The following is a 26105-nucleotide window of genomic DNA, read 5'->3' as shown; positions in this document are numbered from 1 at the left end:
GTAATGCAAAGGGAAGTTCGACTCAAGAAAACACAACTTGTGTGTCCTTTCTCTTGCAACAGTTAAGTTGCCTATCAGAGATATCTTGACTTTTATTTCTGTCAGACGCAAAGGAGGAGACAACAAAATGAAAGATGCCAGTGACGTAATGGAAACAATTATTCTTGTGGCAAAGGAAAGTAAATTTTAACCTCCTCTAGACATTACATGTTGACCACACAGCAACAACTACTGCACAGAGTAAACGATTTACCGAGCAATCTTACAAGCATGGAAGTCATCTTCAAAGAGGGGATGTTGTACCTGCAGGGGGTCAAGTTTGGAAAAGTAAGTTTTTATGGTCATTCAGCACTCTTGGAAAATGTTGAAGATTTGAATTAGTTACAGCAGCTCCTAGTAGATCAGAAATATACTCCTTAGCCTTCATGATTCAGTTTGAATCGAGTAGTCGAAGGCTCAGTTTATCGGCGGTTAAGAGTCTTAATATGGAGCCTATAGTAAAATTAGATTCTTCACTTGTACACCAGCATATGTTGAACAGTGCAGTGGGTCCAAGAGTGTACCACAAAGACTTTCTGAAGTAAAATCTAATGCAAATGTTTACTTTGCTATATTTTTTTATTAAGTTTGATACTTCATAAACGATATAGCGTATCTTCTCCTTTAGGTGTTAAGTGTTGTAGATCAAAATAATTATCGTATTGACTGAAAGTATAATTTTCTTACTGCTCATCTAAAACCTGTAATAGCAGACAATGAACACACTTTTTGAAGAATTATTTTTGTGTCACGCAAAATGGGTTTGTGTATTGTACTTGTTTTTCCTCTGTTTTTTTTTAATGATCGTGGAAGTTCAATGGGGTTTTGTGCTGAAGAGCAGTGTTTGGACTTCTTTGAATTTTAATTGGCCTGGCAGCGTATCAATACATCTATAAGGATACTGACCATGAAAAAGACAAATCTTTCACACCTATTTAATTCGGGAGCAGGCGATGTGCTGATGATTCTGATTTGGCCAAATCTTGTAAAAGTCTCAATCTGTCACACATAAATACATGATTTTTACATGTAAATACCTGGCATTGGTTTTCCCATATTACAGTAAATACAAATAACTGAGGCTGATTATTATTTTATTCTTTGGTGTTACTGCAACTGAGTTGCTCGTCTGTGTTTTTCATATGATGGTTTGAGGAAATCTCTTCAGTAGGGTGAATACTGCCCAATCGCAAACTTTAAAGTTAACTTCAGATTGAACCCGGCAGTATAATTTCAGCCTGAATAGTCTTATATGAACACCTTTTGCAAAATTTATTAGTATGAAAAAGTTGCATAGGGGACCATATTTACTCAATATTTTTTGTAAAACAAAACAATAAAGCTGTAACACTTAATAATCCATTAAAAAAAAGCCTGTATAAAATATTTCAAAGACATGCATAACAAAATATGTCATCAACAGGACAAGAGTAAATGCTAAAAACAACAACCACAAATCATCAGTTTGTTAACTTCCAGGTAGCCAGTTCAGAGAATTTAGCAACACTCTGTATCAATACTTCAAAATTAAAATGTGGTTTCAACAGATGTCTTGTGAGAGATATGGTGTGCACTATGAATGGATATGGTGATGCTTTGAATGTGTACTTTAAAATTAAAGTCACTATTTTAAGATTACCTCAAGATTGTAGGGCCGAGTAGAGAATGGGCAGTACGATGTGAGTCAAAAGTTTTCGTTTGCCCCTTTTATTTATTGTTCTTTCTGTTGACTGAAAAAAATTATGAGTTATTGTTAAATTCAAGACTGTCAGGAGGACTCGGATTATTATTTGGGTGACAACAGAAACAGCTTTCACATATTTTTCATTGTATTCCTGTAGTTGGAGAAGAATGGAACCAAGTAATGAACTTTGGGGGATACACCATTAACTCTATAAACATAATCAAAGCAGTCTTTGTATGTTTTGTGAGAAAGAGAGAACCCACTCATGAACAGTCACTTTTTTTTCTCGGAACAGAGAACGTGGCGGAAAATATGGCTGGTGCTTTTTAAAGCTAGCTCTACGGGGGTCGGCCGGTTGGAGTTCTACACATTAGCCGACAGCACTTCTGTCACTGACCAGAGGAAGATCAGTCGGCAAAAAGCACCGGAGAGAAAAGTGGTGCGTCTGAGTGATTGCCTTAGTGTCACTCCTGCACCAAAGGGGTGTTGCCCTGCCGGGTGTACGGCCTTCTCCTTAAAAACCACACAGTGCACCTACATCTTGGCCTCCGCCACAAGCCAGGACTGGCTCAGCGCCCTCAGTCTTCTTGCCTTCCAGGTATAACAAACCTCTTTCCTCTTGACAAGTGCAACTTTTTCCTTTCTTCTTATCACTTTTCCCTTTCTTCTTATCAATGCTTGGGTTTTAATTTGGGAAAGGTGAGGATATGTCTTACCCACAAGCAGAGATAGATAACACAATGAGGAAGTTCATCCAGTATCTGTAACTTCTGTCCCTTCACTTCTCTAAATCTTGTGCTTGCACAAGCTATGTTCTTTCTTGCATCTTACCACTTCGAAGTCATAAAACAGTGATAAGAGGGAGATAAACACTGTGTCATGTTTACTGCGTTTACTGTGTTTACAGAAGGATCCTGGAGAATCAGACAAAGGGGATTTTGAGGGAGGAAATGACTTGACCATGGAGGACAATGATCTTTACTCCTCTTGGAAAAGGGGTAATGCACATCAATCCACAGACGAGAAATGATCAGACAAAAGCAATCAAAATATAGGCTACAACTTTTTAAAAGATACTGGGTCTGACTTTCTAATGCTTGCCATATCTGTCTTATAAATATTTGTAACATTGCACAGACCAAGGTAGCAACTGAGATCTGGGTACATGGTAGGAACTGTATCAAAGTTAGTAGTCAGGGAGAGGGGTAAGAAATGTGTTGTTTAATTTTTGTTTTTAAAATTTCTATTTTACTTCTCTTTGTTTAGATTTTATTTCAGCCTTCCATTTCAATATACTTAATAGTTTAAAATAATTAAAACAAAAAGACAGTTCTGACTTTCCTCCGGGTCATAAATGAAGGCAAGTCAGCATTGTGGTGCACATTAGAACTTCAGTTAAGTGTTTAACATTTAAAACTGGGTACACAATTTAACAAGTTGTACTGGTTCATCTTTGATGTTGTGGGGAAGTTTTTGCAGGATCAGGATTTAAGGAAACACCTGCTTTCCCTATTATGAGACTATTAAATAGGAGATTATCATCACACATATGTCCCTAGTATACAGTTTGGGCTACAAGGGGCCCAGTACACCAACTAGTCGGTCCAGGAGGCTGTTATCTACAACGTCCCACTGCTGAAGAGTACCAGCAATGGGCAGACCAGACCGTCAACATCAAACACTTGGTAAATGTTGTGAAATAGTCACAGTTTGGTTAGGCTTACGCACCAAAACTACTTGGTTAGGTTTAGAAAAAGATCATGGTTGATGTTACAATAAGTACATAATCTACCTTACATTATATATATTACTTTACTTAAAAACTTTACATAGGTTAAATTACTTACATAAATTAAAATAACTCTACGCAATTTATGTAACCCCGGGCCTGCCAGTAGGTGCAATGTGCCCAGCAGGTTTAGAAGGCCCCTACTAGGCTTTATTTGGGACAGATGTGATGATAACTAATTGAACAGTCTGATACTATAGAATAAGCAATTACATAAATAACCCTGAAGAGGTCCCTTGTTATTTTAGGTATAAAATAAGGTAGGTTAACAAGTTCCTTCACCTACCCTATAACTATTGAAAAGAGGTCAGACATAGTAAGAAACACACCAGAACTAACCCTAACTAAAAATCACTGTGTACAGGTGACTCACTTCCTGTTTAAACGTTAGCCTGCAGTACTTATTGATAGTTATGTACACACAGGCTTCCTCCAAGTTCACTGGTTTTCTGTTTGACCTTCAAAACTGTTTTTTAATTTCACTCTTTGTCATATTATCTGACAAATATGTCCTGTCCAACTATCTCAGCAGTTAACATGGTTTTCACAAAATAATATCACACATTAATATTATTAATATTGTAATTATTACTATTATAACTAATAAATTGCCCATTAATAAAAAGTAAATTGGTGACTATATTATAATGATGGGAAAATATGTCATAGCATCATAAATTCAAGACATCAGCAGAAACTTTCAATATATGTGAGCAGTAGCTCCAGCCACTAATTTATTCAAACATGAAAGACAGAATATATTAGCGTCAGCATGCTCTGGCTTATACAAATGCATTTCTTTTTATTTGCTAATGGATTACACTTCTGAACAATCCAGGCAGCCCAGTCACATGGAGAGATTAGTCGAATGCAGGCAACTTCAAACAGCTTTTTTCAATATGAAAATGATTTGGTGTACCTTTTATTTATTTTGCTGACACATCGCTGCTCAGACCTCTTATGGAAAATCTAGGTCTTTCATGAGGTGTTTGGCTGCAGTAACCTTTGCACGCTGTGATGTTTTCTCGTGTTTAGATGTGACACTTCCTCCGAACCAGTACAAAGTGACTGTCCAGAGCACGGAAGCGTCCAAGAAGTGCAGGCTGTCTGGGGAGTACGTGGTCTCCCCAGACAGAGAGGCTGTGATACTGCTCTCCATCAGTACTGGTCAAATCATCTACCGCTGGCCATACAGCTTCTTACGCAAATTTGGACAAGTTGAGGTAAAGTATTCAATCACCTCACCATAGTCGTGATAAACCTGCTCAGATGATTAACAGTTTTAGGACTATTTTGAAATTTTGGAAAATGCTCTCCCTTCCATTCCTGCCAAGAGTTATGAGAGAAAATGAATACTACTCTGATGTGTGTGCTCTACATATGAAGTGACAGCCAGCAGCTCTTCAACCTGGAAACACAGTGATACAGAAAAACTACCTTCGTCCCTAGGCAACAAAATCTGCTTCCCAGCACTTCTAAAGCTCACTAATATGTAACTCCTTTGTTTATCCTGTACCAAAAGTGAAGTGTATTTTATAAAATGTCTTATAATGTTTTAAAGATGTGCACTTCTGGGTCTGACTGCAGGGAGGATTCAGCATTGAAGCAGGCCGTCGCTGTGAGTCAGGAGAGGGAGTGTTCACCTTCCTGACCCGCCACAGCCCCCACATCTACCAGGCTATATTCAACCAGTGTTCAGTGCAGGGGCAGAAGTGGGTCAAGCCTGTCAGCATCCACAGAACATCCTTACCTGATGTGCCTCCCGTTCTCCTCCCAGCCACAGCCAAGCGACCTGCTGGCCCTCCTCGCTACAGCCTTGCAGATGTTTCTGCTGACACGGAGGACGATTCTGACGACAACTACGCTACCATTAATCACATCTCTGTCCAAAATGTTCAGCAGCTGTCTCATTTCTCCAGCAGCAAAGAAGCTGTGGGAGATGATGTGGAGGATAATGAAGAACGGTGTTACTCCCTGGAAACTCTCAACCTGGCTGACATCATGGATGAAAACATTTATTACAACTTAAGACGAGCCACGCCTCCTTTGATAAAAAAGGATCAGCACAAAGCTGAGACATATAACCCAGAGTCCATCTATTCAGATGTAAAAAAAAAAGATTCTCCTCTAAATCTCCAGCTTCAGCCTTTCTCCTCTTCCCTGATTCAGCCTGTACTCCACCCTGCGCCCTGCACCCTCATCAAATCTGTTCCCATACCCAAGCCCCGAAACCAGCATCTGCCCCCTGTGAATAACTACATCCAGACAGAGTGCAGTACACAGGCACAGGCGGGAGATGACGTGAAGGAAACAGAGGAGGCCATCAGCTCCTCTGCCCGTGCTACCCCCACAGAGGACCCTGGCAGTTTTAAATACAAACTGGCAGAAATCTTTTCTAAGGACCTAGCCAAGTTCTAGCCACCTCTTCCCTATGGACATTTTCTCAGTAGGCTGTTAGATAACAGACAGATTCAAAACAGCAATTTAAAACATGATAAATTGTACTAAAGCATAATTAGTTTCTTTACTTCTATAAAATCCCTTCCACTGGGAACATGCAGTTAGGCAATTTGGCTTGCAGATGTTTGCTTTGTTGTAGCTTGTTTTATGAAAAATGCATTTGGAGGACTTTTTTTTCCAGCAATTGTTATTGCAAAAAAAACAAAAGATTTATTATATTTTGTTTTTCTCAACTGGAATATTAGAGAAGCTGTGTGCTGCAAGATTTTGTGTGTGCCTTTAGTTGGTAAACTGGAAGAACATGCAGCTGACTGCGCACAAGGAGATGCTCAACATCTTTGGAATTTGTTTTTTCTTTTCTCCTTATTTGAATTAAGAGAACTTTGTCACATATGAACCAACAACTCAGCAACTTATTAAGACCACAAACTCCCATTGTGTTAAGGTGTGAATACAGTATGTATTTGGTGACAATGATGTGTAGCAAAATAACTTAAAATACACAATATTGTCTTAAGTATCTTTATTGTCGCAAAACAGCCCTCATAAAATCCCCCTTAGCTATACATAAATAGAAAAATACTTGTTTTTAATTGGACAAACATCACTACTGACACTGGAAATGTTGCCTGTAATGGTTCAGGACATATAAAGTGCATAAAACGGCCTATTGACGTTCATCATGGCCTCAGGAAGACACATTCAAGATGTCAGTCTGTGTTTTTGGAGTTTTACCTGTACTTTTGTCATCAGGTAACACAACATTAATGAAGACATTGGAGATGCAGTGGGACTGTCTCAGATGTCCGCTGTTGTCTACTGCTATAAACACCTGGAGTTACAGGTGAATGGTAGTTCTCTGTTACTGTCTCCCACTCTGAGCTTCCTCCATGTCGCTGAGATGCGAAGACTCTCCATCACTGCTGTTGTAGGATTTATTTGACTCCAAGTCAGATGTGGGACCAAATATAATCAGGTGGCCAATAGAGGCGGAGGGGTCTCGCTGGTCCCCGGTCAGCGGGTTCGGGGGCTGCGCGGTGTCTCCCGGCCGGATGGAGTGAATCAGGTTCCTCCTGGAGGTCTTGTCCGCGGAGCCCGGACGAGGACTCCTGCACTCCGGATGAACCACGTCGTCCAGGAGCTCGGACAGCTCGGTGATGTAAATCTGCGCCATTTGAAGAGTGTCATATTTGGATAGCTTTTTCTCGTTTTCCAGGGAGGGGATGACGCTCCTCAGCTCGTCAAAGGCTTTGTTTAGACCGTGCATCCTTCTCCTCTCCCTGGCGTTGGCTGCGACGCGCCTGTGTCTCTGAGGGCCGAAGTGGCCCGTGTTCTCTCCATCTGCTGCCTTACCAGGGTCTTCCTCTGTGGTGCCTGAAGCAGCCACACAGTCAGAGAGTTCACTCATTGGCACAAGTTTGTCCAGTGAGAGGTCTGCGGCTTCGTGCGCGTCTCTCCGTGAGAACGCGCGAATTGAATTCGAAGAAATCCACGTTTTGGAGTTGATGTGGGCCAGGTTGCGCTGCTGCAGCAAGTTGAAATCCTCTGGGTACTCTGGCCAGCTTGAAAGCTCTGCTATTGCGGCCATCACTGTAATGGCCTGCGGTTGTGCACGGCGGGGAAAGTTCGCTCAAAGGACTTTCGGCCGATGCCCCTCGTCTCTGGGGTGGTTTACGCTGAGCCAACAATTTATACAACCTCCCCTCAGTCACCTTGGTGTCACTCCCAGCCCTGACAGCCCTGCAGCCTCAGGAGGCAGCAGCCAATCGCACAATCCCCTCTGACCCTGTCAAAGAACAACCACACAAAGCTCGACTTTTTTTCTGCTATTGTGCATTGTAACTCAATCACGACCTTGTTGTTATCCTCACACAGAGGGGAGCCGAAAGTATTAATCATTTAGAAGCGTGGCGTATACTGTATGTTGAAAAGCTTCGGAGAAAAGGGGAGAGGAGGAGGAGGTGTGAATGATCTTGTTTGGGGTCTAATTCTTATTGATTACAATTTTCTATAAATAAATTTTGAAAAGTAACAAGTGCGTGTGTCAAAACAGTTTTCAAAAAAGTTTTCTGATATTTTTTTTTTCTTCAATTGCTTTATTTATTTACTTGATTTAATTGCTCATAGCCTATTTCTATAAGTAGCCTAAATAATTCAGGGGAAACATAAAAAAACAAAAAAAACATAAAAGCTTGTATTGCCACCACCATCATCATCATCATCATCATCGTGGACCGCCACTGCTTCCATTCCGTGGAAAATGAACTGAGACCTCGTTCTCATGAGCAAAGTATAACTGACTCCTTAATTAGGCCTAACCCTAAAGAGATCTGGAAGCAAAATGCACCGCAAGTTTGTCCTCAAACAAACAGTAAACGATGTACAATCTTTCACGGATTATTTGCAGAGGAATAATAAAACGGAACAGGTGGGAGATAGGACTTGAGGCACACCTGTCTGTAGCAGAGCCATCACGATAACTGATAAGTTGCCTGAAGGCAATTTATGAATCATTTAGCAATAAACAAGGATGAAAACATAGGCCATAATTCAGAAGTTACTGCATTAGGCGTCTTTATTAATATCGTTTACATTGTTGTCTTCACAGGATTTAGGATTTGGTTTTCTAATGAAGGAAGACAAATGCTACAAATTTTGCTTGTGGTCTCGTGGCCCCTGCCCTGTGCCTATCAGCTGGTGTCCCCTGGCACCCCGCAACAGCTCCACACCTCTGTTTCAGACGGTGTCACCCACGTCTCCCATATGCTGCCCACAGCGTCAGCCGAGCCTCCGCGGTGACACTCACAGCTCTGACACCGGAGCTAATCACTCATTAGGCCATCAATTATACCGGAGAGGAGCGCGGACCTGTCCGGTGGGAGATCTGAGATGTTGTAGTGATGGCGACATGGACAAATTTTGCATTCAGTTAGCCCCCTACCCCCCCACCGCCTCCTTTCTCTCCCTCTTTTTCTGTCTCTGTGTGCGTGACAGTCGGGGTCGAGCGCTGGTAAAGAAAATCACCGTGACCTGCCTCGCCGCCAGCAGTTTAATGAGCCCTGGTCTTAGTTGAATAAATCGGCACGTTCTTCGTCCCGGGGTGTCCATTCATTTTTTGGGCTGCATGAATATTTCATTCCTTCAGCCCCACTGCCAGCGCAACAGCCTGTAACCCTGCGTGTTGGCTTTAAAAAATGCGGCTACACTTCCCATCTGGTGCGGGCGGGAGCGGGGGAGTGGCAGCCCGGGCCGAGGAGGTGCGAGGAACATTTCTAAGGTCAACTTCCAGTGACCTTCTGGAGGAGACGGAGAGGAGGGGGCACTTTATAATTTATAGTGCCATACTACTGTCCATCACTATGGAGATAGCTACTAAAAACGTGGCTAGAAAGTGGCAAAAAAAACAAAAACAAAAAACAAATCATGGACCCAGAATCCCAGGAACGGATGCTGGTATTTGTTGACTCTGCGCTGGGAACATTTTCAAAATAAAATGAAAACATATAATCAAATGAAATAAAACTACCGTTAATTCACTGAAGATAATAAATGAATTTACTTACTTGCACAGTTGGCTTTCTTCTAGAAACTGCAAATAGCCAATAGAAAATAATAACTTAAAATATGTCACTTTAACAATCTATATGGGCTTCACACACTACACCATAAAAATGTTCCAAAACCACGTTTCCAGTTGGTCAAAATGCATAATAGCCTACATTCACATGGGATCACGTGAGTTTTTGCATGTGAAATTGGTGTGTTTTTACTGTAAGGGGTTGTTTCTAAAATGAAGCTCCATTATTTCCCCTAAACTTTAAGCAATGACATCATCATCATTCTATAAAATGATAAATAACTCTACAAATAACAACAAATTTGCTCCAACCTGGTAGGCCATGTACCTTAACACTTTTGCAACACTTTAAGCGATCTTGATGGAAGTTTGCATATTGCTTCAACAATTTCACAATGTTTCACAAAATTTCAATAGTTTCACAATGTGTCATTTTAACTTTAAGAAGCACAGACAACTGCGACAACGCTGGTGATGGGACCTGGCATTAGTCCCAGCAACTCCCCCTCCCCCCTCCACTCTCTCTCTCTCTCACACACACACACACACACACACACACACACACACACACACACACACACACACACACACACACACACACACACACACACACACACACACACACACACACACACACACACACACACACACACACACACACACACACACACACACACACACACTCTTAACTACTCAAACCCTAAACCCAGGCAGCCAACCACAGCAACCCACTTGTGTCAACGCATCTTCCTATGGCTGCTGTTTAACTGTCACCAACCACCTAAGTGGAAACACTGCACACCGTTTTATTAACATTGTAAATATTGTGTGTGTGTGTGTGTGTGTGTGTGTGTGTGTGTGTGTGTGTGTGTGTGTGTGTGTGTGTGTGTGTGTGTGTGTGTGTATCTTGTGGGACGATTATTGAGATATCAAGAGTAATTCCAATATTCCCTGTCTGTTTAAATTTTGAATAAATTGAGCAGTGCTAAAAATGAAATCATCTCATAGGGGACACCTTCAAACCTCCAGTTATCCCGGGGGTACAGTTGGGGAACTGTGGCCTCAAGCAATCTATAATTAATCCAGGACCATTTTTGAGGCTTGAATTTGAAATGTTGTGTTTTGTTAATACCATATGATTCATCCAAACCACTGTGGATTAAGCTATTGATGTAACACTCTATTTTACAGTTGACTAATTTTGTAATGATTTTTCTCTCTGGAAAGAACTTGGTAATTTGGTAGGCGTCTAATTGGGGATTTTTTTTAATTTATTTATTTATTTTTTTAACTATAATATGTAATAGCCTAATCAGTGGGCTATTGCATTTTATCTCCTGGAATTATTCAGAAATTAACACAGAATGACCAGAGGTACATCACAGGTACACTCTACATATACATACTGAGTAGATACATTAACAAAAATAATTAGATGTATAGACAGTTGAATGATGGTGAATCATTTTATTTAAATTATATGTTTCAGGTGTTCAATTTATTATGTCTACCTACTGCAACACATCCACCCCACCCTGAATATACTTTCAGACAGCTTACATAAAGTATTACTAACAACATACAGCAGGATCATGAATAAGCTCTACTTTGACACATTTCCTTCCTCTCTGCCTCACTGGGGCTGATCGGTCCAACACTAAGCTACCGTTTTGCCATGATACTTTAATTAAAGACTCTTTAATTTAGTAACAATAGAGGGGCTTCCATTTTTCACACAATCGTGCACCAAGAACAGTGAACCGCTTGATGTTGGGAGCAATCTACTCTGTAATTATCCTCTTACACCCGAAGCTACGGAGGTGGTTCTAGTGAGCAGAGAGAAATCTTAATGCCCGGGTTTCAGATGCAAATTAGGACAATTAGCGGCCTCATTAATTTGGGAAAAGGGAAGTAATATTCTAGTTAAAGTAATGGTTCATTATGTCAATGTTATCTATGGCAAAAAAGGCTAATTGATGAACTCTGAGAAGAACAATAAAAAAAAGTGAAGAGGTCTTTTTCCGTACAGTGGCACTGTGTGGACATTTTTTCTTTTGCTAAATGTGCAGACAAAAATAAGAAAGCTAACTTAACTTTAGGACCTATTTACAATATCAACCGCCCAATAGCCGCACTGTTCTTCACTTAAGTGGAAGGAAATGTTGCGATGCATGAAGCTCTGCTGGGGTCTGTGATGCGGGAGACAGACGGGCCCGCAGGGGCTGCAGTTTACTCCGCACCAAGGGGACAACAAAGCTGGTCAAATACCGTCAGACCTGCACCAGTGATCACAGGTGTTACCACATAGCCTGCCTTTTGTAAGACACAGTTTAAATTATGTTTAGTAAAACGATGCTGAGCAAAAATATAGGCTGATTAATAACTTAAGTCTCAGTCTTCTACCGTTTTTGCTACCAAATCTTGTTGTATTGATTTTTTTGTAAACATGTTTTTTAAAGCCCATGTTATAGGTATCGCTACACATTGTTTAGCCTATGAGCGAAAACTATTGGCTACAATAGGCCATGAAAAAAAACACCAGTCGAAGTAATGTCTTATTTGTTGATTTGTGCAATTGCGCGAATGTTGCTCAAAACCTTGCCGATTTCCAAAGTTTGACACAAAATCTGATGTGCGCTCTCCGGTCATGTCCACGGACAAGTCGCAGAGGTACGGTGGAGTTGATTGATCTCAGTTTGAAATAGCGTGTTCATGTATTAGATCTTTGGCAATGGAGAAACCTTAAAATGCTACAGGAAAGGCTCAGCAATGAAGCAATGAGCCCGGGAGGTGTTTTGAGTAACATTCGCGCTTCAGGGGGTCGGAACGTCACTGCCCAAGACCGAAAAAAAAAAGGCGCACCAGGTCAGGCGCACCACCAGGTGGGTTTTCTATGACATCGGTCTGTGCGGCGTGAATTCATCTCCTACGGTCAGGCTGTCACCCCTCTACTGTGACGACCTGAGGCGTCTGAGGAAGTTGTGAGCGCGATGGCACTTGGGTTCTCCAATGCGCCCGCTCACAGCGCAATGATAACGCACAAGTTGCTCGCCCACAACAACACAATAGAAGCTCCCCACCGCCCCGACTCCCTGCTGCTTCTCTCTGTTCCCTAATAGTTTGTCACAAACTTCGATGTGCGCTCACTGCTTAAGATTCAGGTGCGTAAAACATCAGCGTGGCATTTGGATTACTGCTCACAAAAAGTGTGGAAATCAAGAACTGATGATGTTCAAGCGACAAAATCTGAACCAGTTACTCATTAGGGTTATGCCTTTCTCCTGCTCCGTCAGCAGTCAGAAGTTATTCATCCATCCTTGTATCTATGCTTAATTATTAATATGATGCCAGGCATATGCCTGGTTAATGTTCTGCAACATGGAGTTGTATCTGATGTGACGTGTGATTATGTTCACTAATAAAGCCAACGTGTCAAAATCAATTCAAGTTTTAGCCTTTTTGGTCGCTTTCCCATCTCGGTGCTGCTGCCTGAAATCCTCCGGAAACGGAGCTAAAGTTGACGGACCGGCCGATGACGCTATTTCCGTAATTTTTGGGCCGCAAGTCGCACTTCAGGATTGTTCCTTAATGTGGTTGTGTTTTTTTTTTTTCTTTTTGTATTAGTGATTTGCACTTCAGGACTGTACATTTTTGTCGTTGTGTTTTTTTTTCTTTTTTATATTTGTGATTTGCACTTCAGGGCTGCTCATTTTTTAAGCTGTGTTTTCTTTTTGTTTTTGTGTTTTGCACCTCAGGACCGCAGGTTTTTGGTGAGTTTTTTTTTCATTTTCTTTTTGTATGTATGTGTTTTGCACCTCAGTGCCACCGTACTATTCTTGTTCAAATATAATACAATATAATAATACAAAATATATATATATATTTTTTATAAATCCTGAGGCTTCTTCACTCCATTTGTAATGCAAATATTGTCGCTACCACATTTACTGACGAAAAAAAAGAGTAGCCCCAAAGTATATAATTAGTTGTGTAATACCCATAAATTAAACAGAAAACAATTGTAGGGTTAATATATATGCAGTTTTCAAGATATCCAGTAGGGGGCAGTAAGCGTCTGCACAAAAACTCTTCAGCCGAAGTCAAAAGACAAAAATAGGGGGAGAAAGAAACGCGGAAGAAAGACAAGCAGAGTAGTCAAGCTGGCTATAGTGAAAGATAAAGTTGCGTGCTGATTAAAAGTAGAGGTGCCGTGTGTCGGCAGGCTACTTCATTGTTCACATGAAGGTTACGGACGACCAGAATTTGATGTGTTCAGATCGTTATTCTCTGGGGAATGTTTTTATTTTTTATTTTTCTGTGATAACTTAAAGTGAACTCAAACCATGACCATGGACAGAAACAAACAATTAGACACACAGCTTGATATACGCCAGCACTGTTACAATTACTGTGTGAAAGATATTTAAATGTAAACTTGTATTTCTTCAGAAACTTTTGTCAACTAAGCTAAAATAGTTAGAGATAAAAAACAATAACAAAAAACTTGCACCCGAAGAGGATTGCAGAACCGAAAATGATCACGTATCAAACTCTAATACCACCCAGATATTTACAGCATCTAAATGGTAAACAATACTTTTATGTTTTTGTTTACAATAAGAACTGTGAATGAATGTAAAGCTTAAGTGCAGGACTTCTATGAATGAAGGAACGTTTGTCACAATTCGAGCGTTTGCCAAACAGGTTGACGTCATGCTGATGAAGTCTGTGGCGTCAAGTTAAATCTCTGTATCCCACAGTGTCCGGTGTTTTTACATCTACTGTCTGGTGTGACATTCCCGCTCTGGCCGGATGAACGCAAACTGGCTTGGTTCGTGTGCAGAGCACGTGCACCGGAGACTTCCAGTTAACTTCCGGTTTAGCTCTGCGCTAACATGAATGGCGATGAAATAATTTGATTAAGCGTCTCTGGTAGACTTTCTCCATGTCATCGGACCAAATCGATCACATTCTGACAGCGAAACAAGTCATTTCGCTGAGGTTTTGATGCCTTTCGTGTCATTTATCCACCGTTATATAACTGCAGCGTTAGCGACGGAGAAGACTTCTGCAGAGCCGATAACATAAACGTGATAAATGTGCCAACAAGGTTTTTGTAATTACTGTAAGTATGCACTGCAGGTTTACGTTAGTTGTTTTACTATAAAATGTCTATATTTCTTTCTTCTTCTTTTTTTGCCCATCAAAGTGAAATGTGAAAGTGGAAGTAGTCTTTTAGTCTTACTTACAGAGCTTAAACTTTAGATACTGGTGTAAACTATATTATATTTCACTAAAACATGGAGTAACATTTGCAACAGACTAAACTGCCTCATGATATAAAGCAGAAACGTCGTAAATATCCCATAATAGAGTACGATTTATTGCATTACAGTTCCATGTTTAATGCAGTACTTTTATTGGTAACAGAGTACACTGTAGTGTTGATACTTATACTATAAGTATGTCATCTGATTACTTCTTCCAAGCACTGGATATTGGCTGTAGCATCTCTCTGTAAAAAAAACAACAACAACACGTTTCTATTTTTGTCACCGAAAGGCATAAAATGAGTTTACTGCTGATCCGTGGTGAAGCCTTCTCGTAAAGCTTCAGAGTGCTTATTCAATCTTAAAAGAAGAAAAAGGCTTGATTTAATGGGCCATCCGAAGGTTTTACTTCATGTATGACAGGCTAAAAATGCCGTTTTTTGTGTGTGCTCTTTTCATGTACCAGCACACCATATGGCAGATGGGCAAACATGGAGTAGGCTGAAAAGATCCAGTCCATCAAAAGACGAAGAAAAGGCCTCCAGACACTTGAGCATCAGGGACTCTGAGAGCTGTCAGCGGTGGATAGTAACTTACAGGGTGTAATAGATGCTGAGGCTGTTGTGCTTTTAATAACATCATTATACAATGATTTTATGTGCAGACAAGCACATGGGTGAACAAGGAATGACTTCAGTAGTTATCAGAACTTAGACCCTGTACATTTTTTTAAATGTATTGAAGACAAAAATCACACATTTGTGGAACCAGAAAATTTAAACCTCTTTCCCACGTTTGTGAAACTGCTCTCTAATTTTTGCTCACACTCTGTCAGAGAGGTGACGATGCCATCTGTTGATCTTAAAGCTGTAGTCTGTTGTGTTGCTGTTTTGAAATAGATCACACTGCAAGGTGTTTGCAATATTTTTGTTCTTCATAAAAAATATAACAAATTACATTCAAAGCCCAAGACAATATCATCTCAAAGTACAACTTTAAAGAAATACCAGAGAACACACACACACACACACACACACACACACACACACACACACACACACACACACACACACACACACACACACACACACACACACACACACACACACACACACACACACACACACACGCATGTACGTTAATCAGCTGTTTTGCCAAAAATAGCAGATTTTAAGGAAGATGCTGTTCATTGTGAGGCTCTTTCATTATATTGCATTACGTTTCATCACAGGGATGTTTTTATTTTTCTGGTTGCTCATGAGTTTCATTTTTCATCACATAGTTCTTGGAACATTTGAAATATTTATCATGTAATGGTGCAGTTTAATAGAGAATAGCAGTTGTGATCACAGATGTCTCCGCTGCTTGTTTTATTTATTTGATTTGAAGGATTTGTTTCACTGACTTCTGGTTGCAAAAATGAACAGAAGGTTATTTTACAGTTAAAATATGGAAACTTTTGGTGAACAGTGTTGTAGTAGCAAACATTATGTGTAAGTATAAATCTGAAGAATTTATGAGTGTATCTGCCTTGAATGAATATAAAAAGGAGCATAAAAATAAATAAATAAATAAATTCATGTAATATCACCAGTTACCACCAGAGGGAGACAACATGATATACTTGCCACAGGCAGTGAGGTTCATTCTTCAATCAAAAAAACAAACATTATTATATAAATACCACAACCTCAAGCTATGATGATCCTCTAAGTGCTGATAGGGTTATTTACTGCCAGACATAAATCCTGCACGAGATAGACAGTTGTCTGAGAAGGGGCTACCTCTGGAGGTTTCAGCGGTTGTCAGCAATCAGAAAGCTATTTACTGTGAGATAAAGATTTGTATGATAATAAGGCCCCGCTCAGTTCACTGGAGATTGCATCCCTTGTGATACAGGCCACAACAAGATGTGATATCGTATCCTCGGCCCACCAGATGTTACCCTGAATCGTCTCTCTTGAAAAGAAAAAGATCCTCTAAAAATGTCCCCAGTGTGAGACCCAGAGAGGAATCACGATGTCCCCATGATGTCCTGTCCTTTCAATTATCAGGGACAAACTAAATAAGACGGCAACGTTTGAGCTGGGAAGTGACGTGCAGCTGTCAGTAGGGAGCAGTAGTGCTCTGTGTTTGGAGCTGAGCAGAGCAGCATTTGGCTGCTTGTCAGTTAAGATGAGCAACACTTTGTCCACTGACCTCTTTGACCTTGCGGTTTGAATTAGACTTGCTGCACAAAGTGAGCTGTTATGAAGTCATGTGAACGTTGGCGAATCACGCCAGGCTGTTTTCAATATGAGATCTTTTTAAAGTGCACGACCTTCCGTGTTTTTATCGTTTGTGAAGTGAGTGCCGTGCCTTCGAAATAAAGGTGGACGACTCACTTCCTTCTTGTCGTCCTGTACGACTTGATCTCTCGCTCGCTGTTTATTAGATAGAAATGTTGAGAATCCCACATTTAACTGACAATCTGCATACTGACAAGCGAGTGGGATGATGTATGGAGGAAGCCCAAATATTTAGAAGGAAAAAAAAAAGATTCATAATTATGTCTGTCATGATCACGGTCAGAGGGTTAGTTCAACAGGATTATTTCATTAGACGGATAGTGACAGCCACAACCAACTTCAATTATAATCATGAGATCCCTGTAATTTGGCACTAAAGATTGTTCATCAACCTCCAGTATGGATTTTCTATGGCTGATTAATGTAATTGGATTGAGAATCACTGACGTCTCAGTTTCATCTGACATGTGAGCGGACGTCAAGATTATGCAGCAACAGCCTTTAGGTTTCCATTTGTGGCTTTGAATTGTGGGTGTCTGTGAGCGGTCGCGGTTTATGATGGCGTATGTCAGCAAGAAAAAGAGAAGTGAGTGATGGAAGCAGAAGGAGCCTTGAACACCGAGCTCGGGTAATAACGAAGCTGCATGTCCAACTCTATGAGGGGGCATGTATAAATAACCTTCATTATGAAAAGAGCAATTTTATGCACCTGCCTGCTAATTGTTCCCATGCTGACACGCTGAATTGGTGTGATCTCTCCTTTTTAAAGCCCTGCCTTCGCATAGGAGGATGGGGGGGGTGAGATTTAAGAGTTGTAAAGAGAGAGAAATGAAGGGAGGTAGAGAAAGGGGTGAGACTGCTGATGGTGAGCTGCATCTTAAACCGAGCAGAGCTGATTTGCTGTTATAACCGTTCGATGATTTCCATCTGTAATGCGAGTTGGTGGGGGTGCCAAAGGATTTAGCGAAGGTGGTCACGGTTCCTGCGTGGCACTGCCTGTCCATCCCCACTGCCCTCTTTTTGGTCGTCCCACTCTTAAAAGAAGATAAAATGTTGATGCCATAAATCTCAGGATTTATCCGGGACATATATTCCCGAGCCCCAGAGGCTAAATTGAATGGAAATCATTAGCACCTTGTCCTTCAGTGTGATCCTCGGTCTGCAAAGTGCAAGTGCCATAGGTGAGCGTCCCAGCTATGGGAAGCAGTGAACAGAGATGGATGAGACTGGCACGGCAAAGGTGAGGGGTGAGGAGGAAAGAAATAGGGGGAGACTTGAAGGAGCTGGAGTGTGTAGATGGGAGGAGGTAAAAGCTGTTGTATAGGATGAGAGGTGTGAAAGATGTGTTGTTTCCTGTGGTAGCTCAATCATTTGCAAGCATGAACAACTCTTCCCCCTTTGTGTGGATCACAGCCTGATTGCAGTTGTGAATTCGATTATTTTCTAGCGTGGTGCATTGTTGTTGTTTTTTTTTACTTTGTTGAGAAATCGCCAAGTTGTTTTTCTATTCATCTTCAAAAGAGAGTTCCTGTGTCAGAGTCCTGCTGCATTCACATTTGTGGTGGATAACAAGCCATCTGCATGATTTACTCAGCTAGAAATACAAGGTAAACTGACAGTCAGGCAACTCTGATGCTAAATGCTGACTAACGTGTCTCTGTGTGAATTGAACTTACTAACAGAAATTAAATCTGATTTCCTGAATCGTTTTTCTCGCTGTTACTGTGGCTGAAAATAAACCAGATGTTGAAAGTGTCACAAAACCAGTGGATATTCATGCAGAGTCGTTTGTGCAAATGTTCTCAAGAATATGAGATTCATTCCTCTTCAAAACTCGTTTGAAGAAAAGCATAACAATTAGTAATCCTGTTAACTATTTTAGTTTTGCACTTTAAAGCAGGAGTCTGACATTTTGGAAAACCTATTTGTTTTCTTGCCGAGAGCTGGATAAGAAACGGCAACGTGTTCTTTTAACATTTCAGTTTTCATACAAATTAAGCAAACATAAATAACTTTTTAATTAGTGAGGTGTGAAGGTGCTGTGTAATGTATTTTGTTACATTTGCACAGAGCTTGGCTGGCTGTTTCTCCATGCTTGTGGTGCTAAGCTAAGCTAACCATCTGCTGGCTGTAGCTTTATAATTCATGTACAGACACAAACGAGAAGGTTATCAATCTTCTCACCTAACTCTTAGCAAAAGGGGGATTTTGTTTCCTTCCTAAAAATGTCAAATATTGTACATCATTTTTAAAAGATTTGTACATGTTTACATCATATTTGAGTTGTGACAGTGTAAAAGGTGACACGAAACGAGACGGCTTTTACACTCTCCATTTTCAGTTTGTGTTTTAGCCCACGATGCCAACAGCCTAAACACATCATATTATGGCTTTTTATTGTCCCTGGAGAGGAAAATTGATTTACTGTTCTGTTGGTGAGTACACACCACAAAGAAATGACAGAGCCAAGCCTGTCACTCTTATGAAGGATGACAAAATAGATGGCAAACCATACACATGACCAAAAACACCCTCGCACAAGATACAATACTTTAGATATAAAAAGTGTCTGAGGACATCTGCAGGGCATCAGTAAACCAGGAGAGTGGAAACACAGAGTGGAACCATGGCTCTTTTGTTTTCTGGCTTTGGGCAAGCCTTATTTCCCCTCACGCTCACTCACTCATTCTCGCTTGAACACAAGTGTACAAGCATCCAAGATCAAAAAGTGAATTCTGCTAGACGGTGAATTTTTGCTTTGCTTTGACAACCATTGTGGGGCTGTAAGCTCATCCAGGGGTGAGTGGCATCCCTGCAAAGAATAAAGGATGGTTATTAAAGAAAAAAGACCAGGGAGGGGTTGCTGAAAGGTGAGGGGGAGGGGTGTGTGTGCCCAACATGCCCGGCATCCCAAGGTCAGGAGCAATGCACTCTGGCAGGAAGTGCTGTGAGGAATGGTGATGTCAGTCAGAAACCTCCTTCACCTCCCCAGACCCGTCAATTTGCCGGCGATAATTAATCTCTCTCTGGTTAAATATAAAGATTGTAAATCACAGCGTGATCCCGCACCATCACGCGGGGGGTGAGAGAGGGGGGGTTCGTCTGTCAGCCACAGACCTTGGCTAATGGCCCTTTGTAAGCAGAGCTCTGGCTGAGGCAGCACACCAGCCACCTACTGGTCCTCCTCATCATTTGTTTCTCGTGGAGACGTGCTGTCTCCATCTAGCAGAGTAGAATCATCAATTTGCAGGCGTGAAGACTGCAATTTGAAACCACTGAAATTACTATCCTCAAATCCCGCGTCTTTACTTTACATTCACTTGGTGCCGCCTTCCAGTGACGATACATCACCAAAGTTTAAAATGTTGGCTTTATTAGAAGTCAGTAAATATTTGATAATGGTTTATAGAGTCGATCAGTAACAAATAAGATAACGAATTGATTGTCTAGGTGGGTACAAATGGACACTATTACTCACAATCTGGAAAGGGTGAGGAGCTTATTTAGGTGGAAGAACGCTTTATTAATAACACAATAACATTTATAACTGTTATATAGGAGATACTCACGACTTGCTATTGACGTACTTTCTAATAAGGCATAACATTTGCATGTTGAAAGTCAGTCAGTCGGAAGGCTGTAAGAATCTTGTAGTCTAATAAGGTATCAACAATGCTGATGTAAATTCTATAAAGGTTGTCAAACTAAACTGTTTATTTAAGGGGGGATGTCTCCCTGATGAATTAAAGAACTACTTAATGAAACAATACTGGCAATGCAGGAAGAGAATACCAAGGGAATAACCAAAACATTGCTCTTATGTTCTTGTGTAAGGGCTTCTTAGACATATACAAAAATAATAAAGTAATTAGTCACAACTTCTGAAGAATTTATAAAGTGGCCTTATTTATGTAACCTGATTAATAGTGTTCTTTAGTCACTCTGGCTGAAAACTGCAGTTTCTCTGAAACTAAATCTTTTATGAATGCAGTCACAGCAAGACAGTAAACACACGCAACTTCAGTGTCTCAGGGTTCACATCAGACTTAAATACACCCAGCTTATTACATTTTGTACTTTAATTACACAACAACTAACGTAAACTGAACGTGACGATCTGTAACCTAAAACATAAAAATTTCTCGTACATTCAGATGATGGGCATGCGTCTTAACTTTAGGAGAGAGAAAGCAGACGCTCTGATGTCACACAGTTTGGTGACTATAACTCACTAAGATCTGAAGAATTAACTGAATGGCTAATATATAACCTGTTGTGGCATTAAAATAGAACATTTCAAGCTGTTTCACAGGCTGTTCATGGACACTATTGATGGTTAACGAGTATAAAAATTTATTCAATGAGCAGAGTAATGTGTGCGTGTCCTTCACCTGAGGTGTGTGTGTGTGTTGTCTCGGTGTAAATTCCTGCCCGAGTGTCCTTGCTATTCCGCACAGTCCACCTGCTGTCAGATTCAGCAATGGCGAGCATACAGTTGAGTATTTAATTACTTGTATACAGCTCTGTGGCTCACTTCACAGTGATCATTACATCACTTCACTGTTGCTTTCTGCAGAGCAGCTCCTTTCTTTTTTTTCTTTTTTTTTTACAAACTTCCCTCACACCCCTTTGGACTCAGCATTACATCCACTATAATAAAGATGTTTGTTTGTGTGCTTGTAGGGGGTAAACTCTGCCATTGTCTTTGAACGAGCTGTTAGCACTGTGCACTGTTGTGCTTGTTAAATGCTTTGTTGGAAGTTTGACACTCAGCTTCTCAGGCTGCACTCAATGCCACTGACGCTATCCTTAAGTCATGAGGCTGTTTCATGCTGGGCCCCCATGGGTGAGGGAGGAATGACAGGATAGCAGAAGAGGAAAACAACAAATGTGGACACAACCACCCACCCCTCCCACACACACACACACACACACACACACACACACACACACACACACACACACACACACACACACACACACACACACACACACACACACACACACACACACACACACACACACACACACACACACACACACACAGAGAGTCACCTTTAAAGTGTATGAGAGCTCCCTGATGCCAGTGCTGCCATACTGCATGACTAATGCAGCCCGCGAGTCACTGTTTCTCCTCGCCGAGTCCCCAAGAGCTGAATTAATTGGCTGTCATCATGGTAACTCTCTCTCTATCTCTCTCTCTCTCTGTCACACACACAGACATGCATGGCATGATCAAGATATAAATAAACTGAGTCAACATGGCATTTAAGTGACAGGCAACCATAAACACTTCAGTAAGATTCAGTGACAGGCTCTTACTTCGTGGCCCCCATCAAACATATTGACCGCGTGCACGAAGTGCACATAATCACAACTATCAGTTGGCAGTTTGAAGGAGCACTTTGATATTTTGGGGGCTTTAGTTAGCTGTATTCTTGCCAATACTTTGATTCGAACATCAATACCACTCTTACGTCTGTGCATGAGGTAGTGAGCTGGAAATGGGAGGTGACCAGCTTAGCTTAGCATGAAGTGTGAAAGCAGGAGGAAACGACTAGCATGGCTCCCTCCAAAGTTCAAAATCACAGCTCCCAGAACTCACTAATTATCACTTTATTTTTGTTTGATTCATTCCTACACAAACAGAACTGTGAACATGACAACTCCTGGTTTCACAGAGATAATCTTCTCTGGCTGTTGTTCACCCAGAAATTCTTAGCACATACCACATGATGTCATTTTTGCATTTGGATCAAACTGGTGAGATATGCAATTAGTGAGGTTTAGAGGGAGGCAGATGCAGTATTTTAGTGTATTTTTGAAAAAAAATTCAGTCTGTCTATTGCCTCATGTTTCTGCCAAAATCCTGTTTTGTCTTCAGCGCTTATGCTGCATTCACACTGTGTCTTAGAGGTAGAGGAAAACTTCACTTCCCTGAAACACTGAAAACAGTTCATGCATTATTCCAAGATGGTTACTCCATGCTGCTAGTCCTCTATGCACCATCATTTAGTCGTAATTAACTATTTGGTTGTGCTGCAAATTTGTAATGGTTTGTTAAGAACTGAAACCAGACAAATAAATGTTGTACATCTTTTATTAGTGGAAATTTATTTTAATAGTGTTGGAATTGGATTTTATTTAGATGTAACTGCCAGTGATTGTGACTTTGGTGCTCCTTTGCCTGCAATTTGACAGGAGTATTTCCTGTCACCAAAGGTACCGATGCTCTCTGACATCCACAAATCTCCAGGTTTCACATGCAACAACCTGAAATTTGTAACTACTCCTGTGACTTTTCTGAATGTGCATGCTCTGACATGACACTGAAATCACATGATTTCATATGTGGTCTAGCAGTGGCTTACAGTCAAATCTCTTTCAACACACAAGTGAACAAATTGTACTGAATCACAATTGTCACTTGAATTAAAAGCTTTTAGCAGCGGAGCTCCTCTGTGATGAATGAGATCCCTGTTGTGAGCTCAGCTGTGATTCACAGCACTTCACTTTCTCATTCAAAGCATGTTGAAAGACCCCAAAAGCCAAAGAAACAATCATATTCTGATAACAATGTCGCAAATAACAGGCTACTGAGCTATTAACCTTATGTGCAGTGTGTGTATAGGTTCATTTTTGTTCTGAACTGAAGACAGAATCAGCTCTGAGTGTCGAGCCATGTGAACTGTAATGCGTTCACTTTGTGACGTACACAATGAAGTGCATTTGAACCACGGCTTTAACTGGAATCAGAGACATGATTTATGATTTCCACCCCTAGATAAACAACATATTCTGTATTGCTGTTTTGTATACGGGACAATGAACAGATAACATTTGAAGGCCCCTTTCATTTGAACACTTTTGAATTCCAATTATAGTCACTTAAAAGACAAAGCACTCTCTGCCTTTCTATTTGCCTGTGCGTTGAACCATGAACATTTGTGTACCTCAACATGCTGCTCAGGATGAAAGGGGTGTCATTCCGACCCTCTGCCTTTGCATAATACTGTCTGAGTAGTCATGCAGTATAATATCTTGTCTGTCTGAAAGTAATTCTTCTTAAAGGATTTCACTTTTGTTCCGAGCACTGATCACCAGTTTAATATGGGGAGAGCAGAAAACTTTCTCACTGCACAGTAACAATAATGTGTTGTGATGTGTACATCACTTTATACTGCAAGGGCTTTACCTTTTAATGACCCCAGCCATGTTTTACTTGTGTGTGTGTGTGTGTGGATGAGGTTTTTTTTTTCTGCCTTTCTCTGTCCTCAGAGCTTTTCCTTTCCATAAGACTCCAGATGTTGTCGTTCACTCATTTGGGGATGAGACGAAGCAGTCAGGTGTGAGAGATATCCTCAACAACAGAATTTGAATGGAAATAAAGCTCCGCCATGTGTTGCTACAAGCTTATGTGTTCACAGCTGTTGGAGAGAGTGAGCGACAACTCTTATCTATAAAGTTGTGACTAGGTTTTGTATGATCAGTGCATTGCTCCTTTGCTGCCTTACTAAGCTGCAGAAGATTAAGTGAGAATTATATTTTATCTCGAGTTTTAAATGATGTCTGCAGCCCTGCATTAAAAAAACCCACATTTAAAACAGGAAGGCAATGCACAAACCCAGGAAAACATTTGAAAGGAACAAACCGAGTAAAATTCAACACTACTGCTTTATAGTAATTATACTACAAATACAGTAGCCTCTCGGTAATGTAAATCAGTAAATAATAATTTAGGTTTTCAAGAAATAGTATCAGGTGTTTTTAGCCCAAGTAAACTGTCCTATAGCATTGGAAAAGTGCTTATGTTACAAAGGAGGATGTCATTTGGAACATGAAGGTACGTGTAGGTCTCATCATACTTGCAGGTAACCCCAAAGTAAAAACAATACATCCTGACACGCATAAATATCTGCACAAAATTTACTACATCTCTTAATACCTGACTTATTTCTGGTGCTGCCTCTAAATAGTTAACTAAGCGTTAGTCGATAACAATATTTCTGGTCCACCAAGTTGCTTAGTTGCAGGAAGAAAAGAAATCGTCAAACTGCATCTTGTCAGTGGCATTATAAATAACTTGGAGAAACATTTGTTCCTGGCCTGGTTCATGCAATGTTACGACGTTGTGTGCCTCTGTTCAGGACTGTAGAGTTGACCCTGGCAGTAAAAGCAAGTTATTAGCTAAGAGCCAGGCTACATTAAAGACACTACCATCGTCAGGAGCAGCAGATCTGGAAAAGTAATAGATTGCGTGCAATAGGCTTTATGTTATTGGCTTTCTGAATTGCACATTTAGCCTTCTTTTCGGTTCTTTGTCACTGTCTTTAGAACACGCTCACACACACACACACACACACACACACACACACACACACACACACACACACACACACACACACACACACACACACACACACACACACACACACACACACACACACACACACACACACACTGTGGAGGGTGAAAGTCCTCTTACGGCCTGGTTGTCAATAATCTGTTATTAGCTTTGACACAGATGCTGTTAAGATAGGACACAATGACCGTGGTAAAATAAAATAACGAAATGTTCAGTCTCCTTGCTGAACATTGTTGTTCATATGTGTGCCTGTAAAAGGTCTATTTTAAAAGCTCTTTATTATGGTATTGAATTTCTTTGTAATGTAGTACAGTTTTAACAATGTTACTTGTTACATTCTTTGACTACCCTGAAACTCAAACACTCTTCTGATGCCCCAATAAAGTTATATTAAAATAAATAAATGATTATCATAAACGTCCAGTCCACTATTGGCTTGAACTAATAACAAGTCGACAAGGACAATTTTTAGTCAGCGGAAGATATTTCAGTCTGAACTTGTGGTGGACCAACAGACTGGCAAACTGACATTGACATGTCAGTCAATTACAGTTACATCATGATGATAGCTGAAAACTTGTAGAGGCTCTTCGAATGCTAAAGAAAAGGTCTCTTAATGTTTTTGTTTTTTTC

The 26105-nt window shown here is 40.7% G+C and overlaps 2 protein-coding genes across 2 annotated transcripts; one reads left to right on the top strand and one right to left on the bottom strand.

Annotated features, from left to right (window-relative positions):
• Window positions 1-20: 20 nt before the first annotated feature.
• dok3 (docking protein 3) lies at window positions 21-6671 on the top strand. The gene is made up of 5 exons (XM_069696953.1): window positions 21-327; window positions 2019-2321; window positions 2631-2721; window positions 4548-4735; window positions 5100-6671. Exons 1-5 carry the CDS (start codon window positions 208-210, stop codon window positions 5928-5930), a joined length of 1533 nt encoding a protein of 510 aa, XP_069553054.1. The 5' UTR covers window positions 21-207; the 3' UTR covers window positions 5931-6671.
• Window positions 6672-6765: 94 nt separating this feature from the next.
• On the bottom strand, window positions 6766-7560 carry atoh1b (atonal bHLH transcription factor 1b). The gene has a single exon (XM_069697117.1). The coding sequence runs from the start codon at window positions 7558-7560 to the stop codon at window positions 6835-6837; it is 726 nt and encodes a 241-aa protein (XP_069553218.1). The 3' UTR covers window positions 6766-6834.
• Between the last annotated feature and the right edge of the window lie 18545 nt (window positions 7561-26105).

Source organism: Brachyistius frenatus, unplaced genomic scaffold, assembly GCF_029030835.1.
Source record: "Brachyistius frenatus isolate BFR_SWC_R1_liver_20210118 unplaced genomic scaffold, ASM2903083v1 Contig_22, whole genome shotgun sequence".
Lineage (NCBI taxonomy): Eukaryota > Metazoa > Chordata > Actinopteri > Embiotocidae > Brachyistius > Brachyistius frenatus.
This window is presented reverse-complemented; position numbering and strand designations above follow the sequence as displayed.

Bases quoted from the DNA above. Each gene is read 5' to 3' on its own strand.
- dok3 (XM_069696953.1), top strand. From the start codon at position 208: ATGTTGACCACACAGCAACAACTACTGCACAGAGTAAACGATTTACCG. The intron at 2,322-2,630 runs GTATAACAAACC...CTGTGTTTACAG, and splicing joins TCAGTCTTCTTGCCTTCCAG to AAGGATCCTGGAGAATCAGA. The intron at 2,722-4,547 runs GTAATGCACATC...TCTCGTGTTTAG, and splicing joins TTACTCCTCTTGGAAAAGGG to ATGTGACACTTCCTCCGAAC.
- atoh1b (XM_069697117.1), bottom strand. From the start codon at position 7,560: ATGGCCGCAATAGCAGAGCTTTCAAGCTGGCCAGAGTACCCAGAGGAT.